General features: G+C 39.5%; 1 protein-coding gene across 1 annotated transcript in view; it reads right to left on the bottom strand.

Moving 5' to 3' along the window:
- grid2 (glutamate receptor, ionotropic, delta 2) overlaps positions 1 to 17,494 on the bottom strand; it is a 1,194,553-nt gene that overhangs the window by 289,670 nt on the left and 887,389 nt on the right. The window contains exons 6-8 of the mRNA XM_072257001.1: positions 13,422 to 13,595; positions 5,484 to 5,645; positions 3,595 to 3,714 (exon numbers count right to left, since the gene is read on the bottom strand). Coding sequence (XP_072113102.1) covers positions 3,595 to 3,714; positions 5,484 to 5,645; positions 13,422 to 13,595 — 456 coding nt within the window. The remainder of the gene's footprint in view (positions 1 to 3,594; positions 3,715 to 5,483; positions 5,646 to 13,421; positions 13,596 to 17,494) is intronic.

Genomic DNA, 17,494 nt, shown 5'->3' with positions numbered 1-17,494 from the left:
AAGTTTGAAGGAAAAATGTGACCCAAACAACTCTGAGCAATGATTGGTTCTGTAACTTGGAAGGTGAAATAGATTAGGACATAAACTATATCTTGGCATATTGCTGAGGACCTTTTTCTTTGATCCATACAGGTTAGGGGCACTGAAGGTTCAACTCCAATTTGGGAAGCCATCCTTATTTTGAATGTACAAGCTTCACCAACATAATCATAGAGTTATACAGCATGGAAACAGGCCCTTTGCTTCAACATAAACTTTTATTTACACTAATTCTGCATTCATCTCACTGTTTTTTTCAATTAACATCACAGTCCCATCAACTCTCCTATTTTCTACCACTTTTCTACACATAAGAGGCAATTTGCAGTGGCCATTTAACCTACCGCCCATATCTTTAAGTTGTGGGTACACCCAGAAGAAATCCATGCAGTCACAAGGAAAACATGCAAATTCCATACATTAAGCAACTGAAGTCAGTCTAGAGTGAACTCAGGTCTCAGACTTTGTGCAGCAAAGGTTCTACTAGCTATACTACTGTGCTGTCTTGTGTGTCTGCTGAACTGAAAGGTTTGAATTCATGTAGCTGTGTTGGGTGTCAAGTTCAATAAGAGTACTTGAATAGTTTCTATTAAAAAGACTGTGATGTTGGTAGCACTGCAATGTTGTTGAAAACAGAGTAATGTAAGTGTTAAAAGTAACATAATATGACAACGTGCAAATCATTTTTAGTATCTTATATACTTACATATATAGCTTCTGCTAAGTCTGAAGAGTGTGCCAACTTGCTTCAACAAATCAAGTACTTAGAAATATAAACAACAGGAATTCTGCAGATGCTGGAAATTCAAGCAACACACATCAAAGTTGCTGGTGAACGCAGCAGGCCAGGCAGCATCTCCAGGAAGAGGTGCAGTCCACGTTTCAGGCCGAGACCCTTCGTCAGGACTAACTGAAGGAAGAGTGATGTCTGAACATCGACTTCTCTAACTTCCGCTAAGGCCCCACCTCCCCCTCGTACCCCATCTGTTACTTATTTTTATGCACACATTCTTTCTCTCACTCTCCTTTTTCTCCCTCTGTCCCTCTGAATATACCCCTTGCCCATCCTCTGGGTCCCCCCCCACTGTCTTTCTTCCCGGACCTCCTGTCCCATGATCCTCTCGTATCCCCTTTTGCCAATCACCTGTCCAGCTCTTGGCTCCATCCCTCCCCCTCCTGTCTTCTCCTATCATTTTGGATCTCCCCCTCCCCCTCCAACTTTCAAATCCCTTACTCACTCTTCCTTCAGTTAGTCCTGACGAAGGGTCTCGGCCTGAAACGTGGACTGCACCTCTTCCTGGAGATGCTGCCTGGCCTGCTGCATTCACCAGCAACTTTGATGTGTGTTACTTAGAAATATAATCACTCTGGCAGTACTGAAAATGAGGCAGTCTATTTTCATCTGGCAAGATACCACAATGACCAAATGGTCCACTTTAACAATGTTCCTCTCAGCTCTGACAGCAGGTCAACTAACAGGATCAGAAGTCTATACATTAATTATAACAAGCTTTCAGGAGATTCTTTGGGGAAGACCTTGGGGAAGACTCAAGGTCTCCAATTAGTATTTCCATCTCCACTGTACTGACGAAAGTTCACTTGAAATTGACACAGGAAAGCAATAGCGTGTTAGTTGCTTGATGGAAGCATTAATTCCGCTATTGCAACTTATATGTTCGTGTCACAGTGAACATAACTTTGCCATATCAAACATGGAGAAGGCTGTTGACAAACCTGTAGATTTGATATGGAAGTATAAAGCATCGCAATCTCCTTAATGTCTTGTACGGCTTTACAATGTCTTGAGTAAATCTTTTTCAATCACTCACTTATTTTTATTTAGCCTGTCTCAACAACCTTCCAAAACTATTCCTTTCTTATACACTGTAACATCTGCAATAAATTTCACACCTACGATTCCCCATTTCTCTATCTCCCTATTCTATTATCCAGTCACCACTATCTTTTTGAACTTCTGACCTTTTTTTTTGCACTACTTAGTGTCAGACTTTGAGGAAGTTTGGCTACACGGCTATGCTTCTAAAACTAAATTGTTTTATTTTGCCATAGTGATAACCCATAAAAGGTAAGGTTAAAAATATGGCAAAAGAAACACATTTAGACAGGTTACAGACACACACTAGTTATTTTTAAGACAAATAATAACATTATTCAGATAAGATAGGGCATAAATTCAAGTGCTGCTCTATGTACTATTACCCTTTGTGGAAGTCTGCTTTTAAAAAAACATTGAACATAGAACAGTGCAGCATAGAAACAGGTCATTCACGCCACAGCATCTGTGCCAACCAGTATTCCAAATTAAAATAAACTTATCTGCCTACACTATCTATAATCTCTTTATTCCCTACAAGGACACGTGAAAATGAAGGTTTTCTTTTTCTTCAACCAACTCTTATAATTTTTTTGATACAGTTATCTATTGACAGGATGTGGCATGTCATAGTGTCATACAGTAGTTGTGCAAGCACTTGAGTCGAGTATGATGTTCTCCTAAGGGGTTGTCTATTGGTGGGTTTGTTTCACCTTTCACAGCTGCCACTTGTTCTCTGTGGCACTGCGGTGACTGCTCTCATGTAGTGCAGTTCCCCCTTGTTAAGATTTTTTCCAGGTGTATCTATTGAGTGTAATGTCTTCCCAGTTTTTAGATGTAATGTTGAATTTCTTCATGCCGATTTCAATGTTATCTTTGAAGCGTTTCCTATTCCCACCTGGGGCTCAATGGCCTTCCTTCAACTGGGAGTGAAGGATCTGTTTAGGGTGACTTGAGTTATGCATCCTGATGTCATGACCTATCCATTGGAGTTGTTATTGCTTTGTTATGGTGGAGATGTTGTTCATGTTGGCTTCCTCTAGTATACAGTGTCTGTCATTCCATCTGATCATCAAAATCTTTCGTAGAGATCTCTGGTGGTATTGTTCCATGATTCAGCTCCATACAGGAATGTAGGGAGGACAACTGCTCTGTAGATCAAAAGATTTGTTTGGACCTGTAGGTCACGGTCTTCAAAGGTTCTTTTTCTTAATCTTGCATAGTCTCCACTAGCAGTACTTAGGCTGTGGTTGATCTCTGAGTCTATAGAACAGAGTCATATAGCAACTTTCGGCCTAACTTGTCCATAGAACGTCATAGCACAGGAACAGGTCCTTGCCTCAACCACTTCTTCAGGTAGATGGACTTACATATTATCCAGACAAGTACAACAAATTTCTTTTTTCAAGGATGTAAATTAACAAAATTTGTTTCTGCATGAAGCTTCAATGTCAATGTTACTGATAGTAGATTAAAAAAAACAAGATCTTATTCAGTTTTTGAATATTACTTTTCACCAGTGTACATATGGTAAATTAGAAGACAAATCTCCAGATCAATATTCTTGGTCTCTAGAAACTTGGCTGCAAGATTACTCTAACTATTAATGTACACAAATTTAAGATGAGGAATTCTATAGGACCACATTAATACTGGGTGTCTGGCCTACACAACAAAGGTGCATTTCTGTCTAATAGATTTGATAACAGCAATTCACTTACCTTACGGATCCCCCTTCCTAAATCCTCTCCATAATTCGTCCCCAGAATTTCAAATTCCACATTTGGATTTCCACCGTCATCTTTAAATTGCAGAAAGCCGGTCATTCCATTCACTCCTCCCTAGGGGAACATGACATATTTAAAACATGTTTCTAAGAGTTCCAAACCCCAATGAGGAAACATTTGACCATTACCAAACCTAATAAGGAGATCAAAAGTGAGAGTTTCCCCATCACTTTTCATCACAATTCACCAATACTTGGCTGAAGTTGTGGAAGATGATTCAGGGTTTTAAATATTCATCACACCCAATGTAATCCACAAGCTACCTTTTTATGCACTTTATTGTCTGCCTGCACTGCACTTTCTCTGTAACGGTACCTCTTTATTCAGCATTCTGTTATTGTTTTCCCTCAGTACAGTGTTGCAATGAAATGATCTGTTTAGTTGGCATGAAAAACAAAAAAAAAATCACTTTTCCTATGTACACGTGACAATAATAAATCAATTTACCAATTTAGTGATGTAACAAAGTGCATTTTCAATTTTTCAAATAGAGTTACCCTGGAAGCTGAACACATTATTACCAGCCCATCCCTTCATCACGAAACCAGTTACACACCTTCTCCACATATAAGATAGATCTTCATTCCAAATTTCATATATACATCACTTTTGCTATGGTTTTGAAGTTTATTTTCAGGTTTAAGGATTCAAAGACTTTAGCACTTAAAACTTCTAGTAAAATTTCAAAAATTACTGAGGAACTACATTAACAATCCTATAAATGAATGAATGATTCTTAAGTTAAATTTTTGATTCTGACACCTGTTGGATTAGACAAAGAATGTAATGTTATACTGAGCTAGCTCATTGTCTAGAAGTATTACCTCTCCATTGACCCTGTTGTACTTTGAGCTCTATTTCTGATTTCCAGATCCAGCAACATTTTTATTTTGTTTGGGGTGAGGTAAACAGTGCTTGAACTCCAAACAGATGTATATTACTCCTTCACAGAATCACACAGAACTGGATTTGTCCCATTGGGATAATAGTGATTCTTTGAGTGAACTTTCCAGGTCTTTTTGCTTCACTCTTCTCTCTTACCATTCATTTGCTTCCATTGCAATATCAGGCAGTACCCTCCACTAATATCAGATCAGTTTATAAAAATGTCTTTTCTCCTTATACAGCCACCAGGATCTAAAGCATGGAAAAGGGGCTTCTGCCCCACCGGTCTGTGCTGACCAAGGTTCCCATGTAAGCTAGTCCCATTTGTTCATATTCAACCATACCCTTCTAACTCTTTCCTATTCAGGTAACTGTCCAAATGTCATAATCGTACCTGCCTCTATCACTTCCTAAGGCTGCTCACTCTGTTACATTTGGTGTGTAAAAACTGCCGCTCAGGTTTTAAATCTTCCTCCATTCACTTGAAACTTCTGGCTTTTAGCTCTGAACTCACCAATTCACTGTACCTAGACCCTTCATGATTCTATATGGTCACCCCTCGACGACCAATGCCCTAGGGGAAAAGCCCAGTCTATCCATCTTCTCTTTATAATTCAAGCCCTCCATTCCCAGTAACATCTCTGTAAATCTGCTTTGCACCCTCTCTAGTTTAATGACATCCTCCTTATGGTAAAATGATATCCTTCCTATAGCATCACTCCTTCATATTTCTGATAATCATTTTTATCTTCATCTTCTGTTTGAAGACCCTTCTTCCAGTGAAAATGTTTACTTCTCATTTACTCAATTGAGTCTGTGCATGAGTAAAGATATTACTGAACACAAGATGAATGACACCTGGTTTACTGAATGTTCTTAATCAATATTTCGTTGCTCTATATCATCAAGGGATAAGCCCATATTCATTGCTGTTGTACCTTCCTGATGGTCTCTAACATGGAATGTCCACCTTGCCAAGGCTTTGAGTTTTTCCTGATGCAGGTCAAGCTGGCCATACTGTGCCACTTCCGATCCTCCAGCTTCTTGTGAAAAGCATGGGCCAGCAGAACCACTGTGTCATAGATGTAGAGGTTGGTGATCTGTGTGGGTGACAAGACTCAGGATTAATGGTTTTGTGAGCTATGCCAATCCCTCATGGGTTATCCTCAGTATTAAAAATACTAATGATCATGGGAGATTATTTTACACTGGTGGCAGGGGTGCACTAAAATTTGAGGGAAAGGAATCAACATCACAATGGAGGCACAAAAAGCTGCTGAAATACAGATGCTGGAATCTGGAGCTGAAGGAACTCAACAGGTCTCTTACTAGCTCTTCTTTCAGTTAGTCCTGACGAAGGGTCGACTGTACCTCTTCCTAGAGATGCTGCCTGGCCTGTTGTGTTCACCAGCAACTTTTATGTGTGTTGCTTGAAATTCCAGCATCTGCAGACTTCCTCATATTTGCGAGGTCAAGCAGCAGCTGTGACGGGAAATGGCCAATCAGTGTTCTGGGTTAAGACCCTTCATGTGGACTGGAAAAGAAGAGAGGAGATGGCTAGGCAAGGGTTAAGGTGATGTCCAGGCAAGGACAGATTATGGATAGTGTGCACTTAACCCAGGTCAGAGAGGCCTTAAAGTAAAGGTCTTTGAAGAGCATAGCTTCCCTTTTGTACAGCAGGAAACTGGAGCTACTTGGCATTGGAGAAAAGATAAGGATGTAATCGAAGGATGTAAGGCATGACCAACAGCGGGATAATTACTTTATGAGCTTCAAAGTATCGTTGCTTGTTTGCCTGCAGTTTCCATTGATTTTTAACACCTACGTTATGAATGGTGATTTATCATGCAAATAAAGAATTTGAACCTACCGTTTATCAAACAACCAACATCCTCAGCTGAGTCAATTTTGTATAAAGATGGCATTTCTCTGTTGAAATGTCAGAACAATGTGCAAGAGTAAAGATTGTGTGAATGCGCTTTTTTAAAAATTGGGTTCTTTCAGGCTCCCTGCTTTGCGACCTCCGGTAAGAACATAAATTTCAAAGTTGTATAATTTATACATCTTTGATAATAAATGAACTTTGAATCTTTCAATGAGTCTGAGTTTACAGAGTTCTGAAAATTGGCGACCTTATGAGTATAGAGTGGTGAAGGGGAGGGGTGGGTGCAAACAATAGGTGGATCCGGGTGAGGAGTGGTGATCTAGGGGGGGGGAAAGGGGTATCTAGAGAAGATGTAAAAAAAAACTCAACACAAGCAATCTTTACCTCTTAGATAACACAATCCAAAGTAAATACCACACCATTACATCCATCCAAAATCAACCTACTGTTCAGCTCTTTTTAATGCACACAAAAGGCTGGAGGAACTCAGTAGGCCTGGCAGCATCTATGGAAAAGAGTAAACAGTCGCTATTTCGGGCTGAGACCCTTCATGGTCCTGATACAGCATTTTTGGTGTATTACTTTGATTTCCAGCAACTGCAGATGTCCTCTTGTTTGTGGTTCAGCTTCTTTTTTAGTGTTTTTCTACTTCAGACTAAGTAATTAGGGTGCTTTTTTTTATGAGAGACTGGATCTCATACCTTAAAACTCTTGGTGTTCAGAGAATACTGATGATCAACAATGGCATTTTTGCAATTGAATTGTAAGAAAATTCACCCTTTTTTCCCCTGATCATTGGGATAGTAAGACAGTTCAGGAAATAGCCTTAGTCATTTGGAAAGCAGTTTAGATGATTAGTTAAATGAGCCTAATATAAAGTTGTTCTTCATTATTGATGAAGGGGTACTGATTATGAGTCACTTAATTGTATCATCCAACCTATTTAAAACCTTATGACCCAAAAGGCTGTATTTTGAGATTGGAACCAATAGGTTGCCATCTATTCTACAATTGAAACAGCAGTTTTAAATTAAATCCAAACTGTAATATTTTGGGATGTACTACAGTATAAACTAGGGCCTACCATTCCATGGTGGGTCTCGCATGCCAGAGAGGAAGAGGTAATGCTGAATTGGTGGTTCCATTGTATGTTCACTAGTTTATTTATGGCTTTGTTGTAGATTACTGGCCTAAGTGTTGGTAAATAGTTAGTTTAGATAATTGCTTGATGGCCAACATAGACATTATGTGTCCTTCTGTGCTATATAACTCTGTACCTCCATAAATAAAGAGCAGTGATAAGTCAGCAATGCCGTCATCAAAGCATCGAGTGGTAGGACAAAGGAGGGCTATGGTCTGAGCCTTTCAAATGTCCCTTTGTGACATTATTTTAGATTCAGAACATTAAAGGAAAACAGGTGAACTTCAAAAAGTTTATGATGCATGAAATTTACAACAGGAAAAGGTTTAATAGAATAAAATAGTGTATTTTAAGCAAAATAATTCAAAGTAATTACCTTGCAATCTCATTATTGTGGAACATAAATACTAGAAAATTACTTTTGGAAAGAAAGACATATTTAAATGCATGGCTGTGCTGTAATGGGTTGGGTTGTGACCAACAATTATGTGACAACATTAATGGAATACAATATTACAGTCACTTGAAAAACTTGCTGAATTGAACAAGACTTAAAGAGATGAGAAAATTCTGGATTCTCATAGGTATCATGTTGCGCTCTAAAGGAAAATAAGGTTAAGGAGTCAAGGAGCATTTGCAGAGTTTAGGCCTGGATGGAATCAAATGGTTTCATATTGTTTTCCTCTCAAGGCAGTCCCATTCCCTACACTTCTTGTAAACTATTCTCTCTCATATGTTCATCAACTTCTCCCTAATTGTCCTACCTCTATTATGCATGGGTTATTTACAGTCACTAATTAACGTACCAAGCAGCACATCATTGGATGTGGAAAGAAACCATACCACCTGAGGAGATCATTACAGTCAGATTGAGAACATACAAACATTATATATAAAGCACCAGAGGACAACAATGAACATGGTCCATTAGAGGTGTGTGCAGAAGAAACGTTATGCTGATATTTTAGAAAAGATATATCTGGGATGTATAACAAAGATGGATGAGCATAAATACTAGATTGTTGTAAGACTGAAGGAGACAACAGGGAAAGGGAGGGATCTGGAGGAGATTTCAGAGATAGGGAGAGGTTTAGAGGATGGAATCCTACAGGGTGGGAGCAATGCCTTGGCTGTTGGAGATCACAGAGTTGAGGGGGTATATGAGGGTGAGGAAGATTACGGAAGTTGGGTCTGAAGGAAGATACTGAACGGAGGGTTGGGTGAACTGGAGGAACTGAGAGTGAAATGGAGTGGTGAATGGTCTCAGGGAGAGTGCTAGCATTTGAAAGGGTTTAGAACTTGGAGGAAATTATAAAGTAGGATGACGTATTGGAGAGACTTAAACATAATGAAAAAAATAATCACTAAGTTTGTTGAGTGAGGATCAACCTAGATTTGCGAATCAAGGTTATTTGGGGAACAGAACTGCTGTTCATTGAAAAGTTAGGCAGTGATTTCTTGAGCTCAAGTCCATGGAGGATGGAAGGTGGAAATTGATTCAAAGAGCTTCAGAAGAACTGAAAGGAAAAGCTTTACTGTGGAATTTAGGAATAATTACACTGTAATGGAGTATTCTTTGATATCCAATGTCTTCTAAACATTGGCATAATTAACTTTTTCCAGTGGGTCTCATGCAATGTTCAATCCATCGACAGCAATAAACAAACTCCATATCTCTCAGAGGCCACACAACTTTGATGAAATTCTAGGCCATATACAACTTCGCATTTTAAAATTCTTAATTAACTCTCTACTCCATATACACCTTGCAAAATGACCAGTCTACCCTGATGAGAAGGCACAGAGGGATTGTTCACTCAGGTGCAGCAATTTAACCTTTCCGCAAGTAACATTAGCAGATAGCTGTCTTATCAAGCGAATGCTGTCAGACTAAATTGCAGAGAAGAGTCAATAGCTATATCCATTCCCCTTGGTTAAGATTAATTGGAAGTGCTGCTACTGACAAAGAATATAGATGTGATGAATTTAATTAACTTCATTGCTGATTAGCATTCCCTCTTTTACAAAATGGATGTGTATACTTAATCTGTATATACTTAATATTATATTAGCATCAAGATATTTAGTACAGTTATAAAGACTTTAATTGATATTTGATTTTTTAACAGCACTCATAGTTATGATTCTTGCCAATCTGTAGCTATTGTATGTTGTTAAGACTCGGGTATTTCCTTATTCCAAATTCAAGAACAAAATCCAGAGCAGAAATTTAGGAGTTAATCAGTCAAGTATCATTCAGTTTTGGTCACCCTGCAGTCGGAATGATACTGTTCAGCTGGAAAAATTCCAGGGGAGAGTTATGAGGGTGTTACCATGACTTGAGCGACTGAGTTATAGAGAGAGGTTGAGCAGGTATGGACATCATTCATTGAAAAATAGGAGAATAATGGGTGATCTTTTAGAGCTATATAAAATCATCAGGGGCACAGGCAGGGTCAATGCACAGTCCTTTTCCCATGGCTGGGGAGGAATCAAGAACTAGAGAGCATAGGTTTTGGTTTACAAGGGAGAGATTTAATAGACATCTGAGGGGCAAGGTTTTCACCCAGACTTTGGTCAGTATATGGAATGAGTCACCAGAGGGAGTAGTGGAGGCAGGAACATAAACAGAATTAATAAAGTATTTGGACAGGTACATGGAAAGGAAAGGGTTCGAGGGATATGGGCCAAATGCTGGCAAAAGGGATTGGTTTCGATGGGAATCTTGTTTGGCACGGTCCATTTAGGCTGAAGGGCCCATTCTATGCTGTTTGACAAAGGTGAACACACTAATTTGTGGCATTAGTCCATGTGTAATCTTGCCTATCATGTAAGTATCAAAATCTCTTTTTCGCTTGTGTTGAGATGAAGAACATGAAAATAGGCTGTGAACTTGTATTAATAATGCACAGTGCGCTGGATCATGCTGTCTGTGGACAATTATTCACTCACTATATTGTATGGGTCAGTAAGGTTCTACTATCTGAGTTGTCAGCTGGGAATTGTGAAGGAAAATGCAATATGTTTTGCTTATTACACTACATCTGGTTTTATTTGTGTTCTGCTGGTTAAGCTTCTTTCTAGCTCAATTTATTTTAATTTTTTACAAAACATAAATTTACTGTAATTAGATAGATAGATAGGTAGATACTTTATTGATCTCAAAGGAAATTACAGTGTCACAGTAGCATTACAAGTGGATAGATATACAAATATTAGAAGTAAGAAAGAATAACAAATAAGTTACCTCAAAAGAAAACAGAGCTAAACAGAGCTTTGGTAAACAGAGGTTAATAACAGCCTAACAGGAATGGGTCATCACTTCTTCGACTATAGAGCCTAATGGCTGAGGGTAAGAATGACCTCATATAGCGCTTTTTGGAGCAGTGCAGTTGTCTTTCTCTAGGACTGAAAGTGTTCCTCTGTTAAGCCAAGGTGGCATGCAGAGGGTCAGAAACATTGTCCAGAATTGCCAGGACTTTCCAAGGGTCCTTTGTTCTACCATCATCTCCAGTATGTCCAGTTTGACTCCTACAACAGAGCTAACCTTTCTAATCAGTTTATTGAGCCTGTTGGCATCTCCTATGATAATGCCATTTTCCCTGCACACCACCGCATAGAAGAATATTTCATTTGAAAAACATTTCCAAAACGAATATTCAATATACATAAGGTACTTGGGATCGTATTCCATAGTCACCGAACGTAACCATGAAAGTCAAAAGTGTGGCAAAAATGTATGGCATGCTTGCCTTCATTGGTCGGGGCACTGAATATAAGGGAAAGTAGTCATGTTGGAGTCATATAAAAATTTGGTTAGGCCAGACTTGGAGTATTTTGTATAACTGTGGTTGTCCCAGAAGGGCATGGAAGCTTTGGAAAGGTTCCAGCAGAGGTTGACCATGATGCTGCCTAGATAGGACAGTTTAAGCTATGGTAAAGGAGAGGTTGGACAAATTTGGGTTGTTTTCTCTGGATTGTCAGAAGCTGACGAGAGACCTGATAGAAGTTTAGAAAATTATCAGAGGCATAGATAGGACAACAGTCAGAATCTTTTCCCGAGGTTAGAAATGTCAAGTACTAGATGTCATGCATTTACTGTAAAGTGAGGGCAAAAGTTTAAAGGAGATGTGAGAAGCACGTTTTTCACACAGAGAATGCTGGGAGCCTGAAACAGGCTGGCAGGAACAATGGTGGAAACAGATGTGACAGAGGTGTTTCAAAGACTTTTAGATAGACAGATGAATATGCAGATAGTAGAGGGATATGGATCATCTACAGGAAGAAAAAGTTTTGTTTAATTTGACATTTGTTTTAGTCACAGACAACATGCTATCCGGTACTGCTTTATGGCCTTCTCCTGTGGTTGAAGGGCAGGGCCTCAAGTTCTGCTACCTGAGGCCTAGTAATTGTTTCACTCTGCAGGACAGTCATGGCAGTGAGATATGGGAGATGTCTGGACCAGCAAAAATGAGAAATTCAGGATAACCTTGGGCAGAAAGAACATACAGCAAACAATGTGGACATTTGCCTGTAACTGCATTGTATTTTTGTGCAGCTTTATTATGCAGACATGCTGAGCTTGAATTCTAAAACTTGGTTTCATTGAAGTCAATATAATTATACTTCAGAAGCCAAATTTTCAACCTCTGCTACCTTAGAGTAATACTTATAATGAAGGACAAACTGTGTCAAGAGAAAATAACTCTCTTGTTATATACAGTTGCTATCTCACTAAACTCAGAAATAAAAAAAACATTTTTCAGGACCACTGATTCCAGTTGGAATCACAAGATACCAAATAAATTTGATGAACAGAGCTGCTGTTGATCCTCAGTCTCTTGTGCCAAATCTACAGTTCTTGACAATTTTTGCTCTTTCAGTTTCATTCATGTGACCACTTACATTGCTCCATTGTCAGTACTTGAACCTCAGCTGCACTGGCCTTAAGTATTGGATTTCTTTTCCTCTGATCTTTCTAACTCTCCTAGGAATGCTCCTTAACACCCATTTCCACTTTTGGTCTCCGACTCTCACGTCATATTTTGTTTGAGCTAGGCACCGTGGAGCATTTTATTATTTTTACTACTGTCAAAAAATTCATGTGAATGTTATACATTTGACTTGAGCGATCATTCATTCATTTTAGAAATACAATTTCAATATATTCCCATTGATCGGAGGTGCACTTCTGCCAATTCCAAACATGCTTCCAAGCTTCTCTCTCCACTGCAAATGAGAGAAAGTGAGAACACGTGAGAGGGTGAGAGTGAGAGGAAGAGTGAGAGAGAGAGAGAAAGAAAATGGAGTGAGTGAGAGAAAAAGAGGAAGAGGTGGAAGTGGTTGCGAGAGAGTGAGAGAGGTAGAAATGCCAATTAGACAGATGGAGAATGAGAGAGAGAAGGACACAATTGTGAGAGGGGAAAAGGGCAACAAATACAGTTAAAGAAGGAAAGAGAGAGGCAGTACAGGTGGTGAAAAAGTATGAAAGTGAGAGATAGATGGAATGGTATAAAATAAGGGAAATTCATAGAGACAGAGATAGAGGTAGGTGTGAGTATTTGTGGTGCAGATGTGCACATAATTATCAATGCTTTTGTGCATGTTTTCATGTTCATATGTATTGCATTTGCACATCTGAGCATGAGATTGTGTGCACTTGACACTTGCATAGCCACACTCACATTCCATTTGCATAGATACATACACAAGGGACCTTCAATGAATGCACAGGACAATGACAGTGAGAAATAAGCTTACTGACTGATCCACAGTAAAGGAACAGATTTCTTAAAATCAATATGTCAAACCATATAATTTATTCTGATTAATGAGCTGAAATAATCCTACCTCCATGTTCTGCTTGTAGGGGTCCTTGGGATCACACAGTAATGGAGAGATTCTGTGCTTACCACGGAGACAGCTTTGAGTGGCATTTAAAGAAAAGGGAAAGGTCTGCCGAATTATCGTTAACCTCCCAATCGACCGTTTCACCAAATCCTCAACATCAGCATCGCTCATTTCCTGAGAAAAGGCAGAAATAGCTATTTTGAAAGTGCAGATCACACTGGGGCTGAAGCTATCTCTGTCAATGGAACAATCAAATATCTCCTGAATGGCCCTTTGCAAAAGTTCCTGGCTTCAACCTTCTCAGATACTGAGAGACATGCCCCACCAGAGAAAGATCCAAATTGACCCTAGTTCAATAGCTGCTGTGTGTACCAAACCCTAGAACATATCACATCTATCTGCAGTTTAAGATCTTCCATGGGAGGCACGCTTTCTGTCCACCCTTCATTCCAAGAACCTCCTACTGTTACTATAATAAACTGGCATTGTTGAGTTGATTGGTTTAAAGGTCAGTTGCTTGACAAACCCAATCCCAAAGGAAAAACTACATGGTAGCCAAAGCAAACACAATGGAAGAATCTTAGCATGTGGTACCATCAGATTCCTTCAGTTCAATAATCCTGGGTAACATCTGTTTGCTGGGTGAAGAACTGCTTTGATAGAACCTCGCGAATGTATTCAGGGAAGCAGAGTTTACATTTCACTTGATTTACACTGAAGGTAGACCCAGAACACTTAATAATGTCACTGATTACAGAACAGAAAATGTTTCGTCACCCAACTATTCAGAATCCTCATCCATCCATTGGCGAAATATAATCAAGTTGCTCATTATGAAGTAATTACCAAACATAAAATGAGATGTAAGTTAGGATTGTCATTACAAGCATCTAACAGAACTCATTTTCAATTATTCCAACAAAAATAAACATAAGGGAAATAAAATGCACAGAACATAATTCCTGTTTTCTTTCAAAACAATAAGAGAACTGTTATTTTCTCATCCAGCAGAAATGCCTGTATCAGTGTAAAATTAATCCAACTTATAAAATGATGCACAGACATCATTTGCAGCAAGAGTCAGATCAATACATGAGTTAGTGCTCTTCCAGCTGTTAGTTGCTCAGTCTTTCCTCCTCAGCATTACCTTCGAGGCTGACTAGTGTATAATGGCTGCCTCCCCAGTTTAACCTGAAATTGAAAGGTGGCTCTAACAATTTTCATTTTTCCCATAAGTGGTAAATAATAACATGATTGCGAAGGAGTAGAAGTGGACTGACTGAACCAGGAAAGTGCTGCACTTTAGAAAAATAGATTCCGTTTAGGGAGAAATAGTACTGTGTAACGGTCTATTAGTCCACTTTATCAACCCTGGGAGATTAGGTTTCATTCTTGTCTGAACTGATGGGAATGAGACTGCTGATTCAAGGCATTGGTGTGGTACCAAAAGAAAATGCCCCAATCTTCAAGCATTAATATCCTTCATCATTTGGAAGTAGCAACATGAACTCCAATAACTGGGAGAAAGTGGGGTGAAATCAATCTTACATAATTGAGCAAGAAAGGCAATTGTGAATTAACCTAGTTTAAACTCAGCAACCAATGGGAAAAGAGATAATTCAGGGTGTAAATAGAAGCATTAACTTGCTATATTCTAGCGGGCATTTCTAATCTGCAATCTGCTGGATGAACAGTGAGTAAAACAGCATCATTGAGGGTGGGGGGTGGTTGGAGAGGTGATGGAGAGGAACTATTAATGTTTCTGGCTAAAACAATGTCTCAGAGTGAGAGAGGAGATGGCCAGTCTGAAGAGGAGAGGCGGAGTGGTGACACAGGAGGTGACTGGTGGACACAGAGTGAGAGGGATAATGGGCAGTTAAATGAGGTAGGGAAGAGGATAAAATAGAGTCTAATCTGGCACTTCTAATCATTGTCATTAACAGATTTATGGGGAACTGGGTAATTTACTTGCATGAAGTTTCTGCTTGTCCTTTTTTTATGATGCCACTGTCTTAACAACAACATACAGGAAGTACGCTAGAGCTTAGTGTTAGAATGGTAAACACTATAGACATGGGTGTACAATCTAGAGCACTATCTCCAAGGGACTGTCACTAGGTTCAATAGCACTAAAAGAAAAGGATGAATTGGATACATTTCCCAAGGTCATGGTGAGCTGAATACCGTTTTCAATGCTGCAAAAGTTTGTATTATGTTGTTTACGTAATGTTTATGTTTGACAGAGAGTTTGCTGGGGGCCATTGTCAGAATTACTTTTTCACTAGTGGATAAATCTTTATTCAGAATGAAAAGGCTGTTATTGGTGGCATATTGAGGGCTAAATGCAGTTATGGATGGGAACATGATCAAAAATCATTGCAGCACTATCACATGCATGTACTTGGGCTCAAGGGACAAGATGCTTAAATGATCCAGTTCAGGATATTTTGGTTTGAACTCATGCTGTGCGATGCTAAGAACTATTCTGTTTGAATGAAATACTTCCTTGCATTTTGAAATAAGGTATTCACATTTAAACAAGCCATTCATTAATAATGTCCCCTCACACAGCGTGACTTCAACTCAGTTTTGTTGTGTGTTGAATGAACCAGTGCTTTATAAAGTGCAGTTCTCACATTAAAGTTTGGCAGTGTTGCACTGGTGAGAATAATCATTAATTTTGTCTTTTCATGCAGTTACTGATACTGTGGGAGAAGCTAAACTTGCCTCGACTTTGTCTCCTGCCAGTACAAGGGGGAAATACTGCCTTGCTGAGAACCATTGATTGAGACACAAGATCTTTCCTCTCAATGATAACATGTTCCATTAGTTTTTAAATCTTTTATTCTCTGCATTTTTCCACAATCAAGAAAGCAGGACATTAAAACACATTGTCTTGATCCAGTAGGTGTCGAACTCCCTCATTACTCTTGTGAGAGTCTGCACAGCTACAGAGACTTTGGCCAGAACACAGAAGGTGTGCTGCCTAATGATCATGTCTCAGATAAGAAACATTCATTGTAAGGGATGAACATATTAGGATATTAGTCAGGATACATGGATTTGAGAGATTACTGACGTTTGGCTTGAATTCTCTGAAATGTAGAGTATTGGGGACAATTTAGGTGGTGTCATTACTGCTTTGAAGGGAGTTGAGGGGGTAGCCACGAGTAATAACAGGCATAGAGTTATAATACATATTGCCCATAATTTCACTTCAATAAACAGGTGAGAGGCTACATACATGATGCTGAGAGAACCCACTGACAGCCTCCAAGGAGGAAAATGGACTGTAGAAGTTTCAGGTTGCAACCCTTCATCTGGAATGAAAGGGGAAAGGGGGATAGCCAATATAAAGCACTGAGAGGAAAGGGTAGAGCAGGAGCTGGCAGGGTGACAGGTATATCCAGGTGAGGAGAGGTGAGAAGCAGATGGAGGAGGAGTTGAGCAAGACAACAGCTGCTGGGAGGTGGAGGAGCCAAAGGGCTTCAGATAAGAACATCGGACAGGAAAGGAAGGTGAAGAAAGGAGGAGGGGTCGGCATATGGGAACAGTAAGGGGAGAGGAAGCGTGGGTGAGTGTGGGGGTGGAACCACACCATCAACTTATCAACCAATGACAGTACACTTCCTTTCAAATCCTAAATATCTGACTTTTGCTTACTATGAGGTCAAGGCAAGATATAATCGTCATCTAGTTATCCCATACTCCTGAGCGTTAGACTATCTGTGGATGGATGAAGTAATCATGCAGAGCCTTTACTCTTTAGTTTCATGGGGATTCCACGGCAGGTTGCCATCTGTTGCATAGTTCCTCTGCCTGTGTTTAATATAACCTCCAATGCTGTCTCTATACAATTTCCTTGTAACCATGTGGATTTCTTACAAATGCTCCTGTCTCCTCCTTCACCCAAAGTTGCATTAGGAAGTAAGTGGATTCCAATTACACCTTGTGTGGGTGTCTATCAGGAGAATCAACGGACAGCTGATGGGCTTGTACAAGGGGGAAGCTTGCAGGTAGGTAATGGCTGGTACAAGCGGCCTACGAGTTGATACAGATTTGAAAAGCTAAAT

Source organism: Mobula birostris, chromosome 4, assembly GCF_030028105.1.
Source record: "Mobula birostris isolate sMobBir1 chromosome 4, sMobBir1.hap1, whole genome shotgun sequence".
NCBI lineage: Eukaryota > Metazoa > Chordata > Chondrichthyes > Myliobatiformes > Myliobatidae > Mobula > Mobula birostris.
Note: the sequence above shows the minus strand (reverse complement) of the source record. Positions and strands in the feature narration are given on the sequence as shown.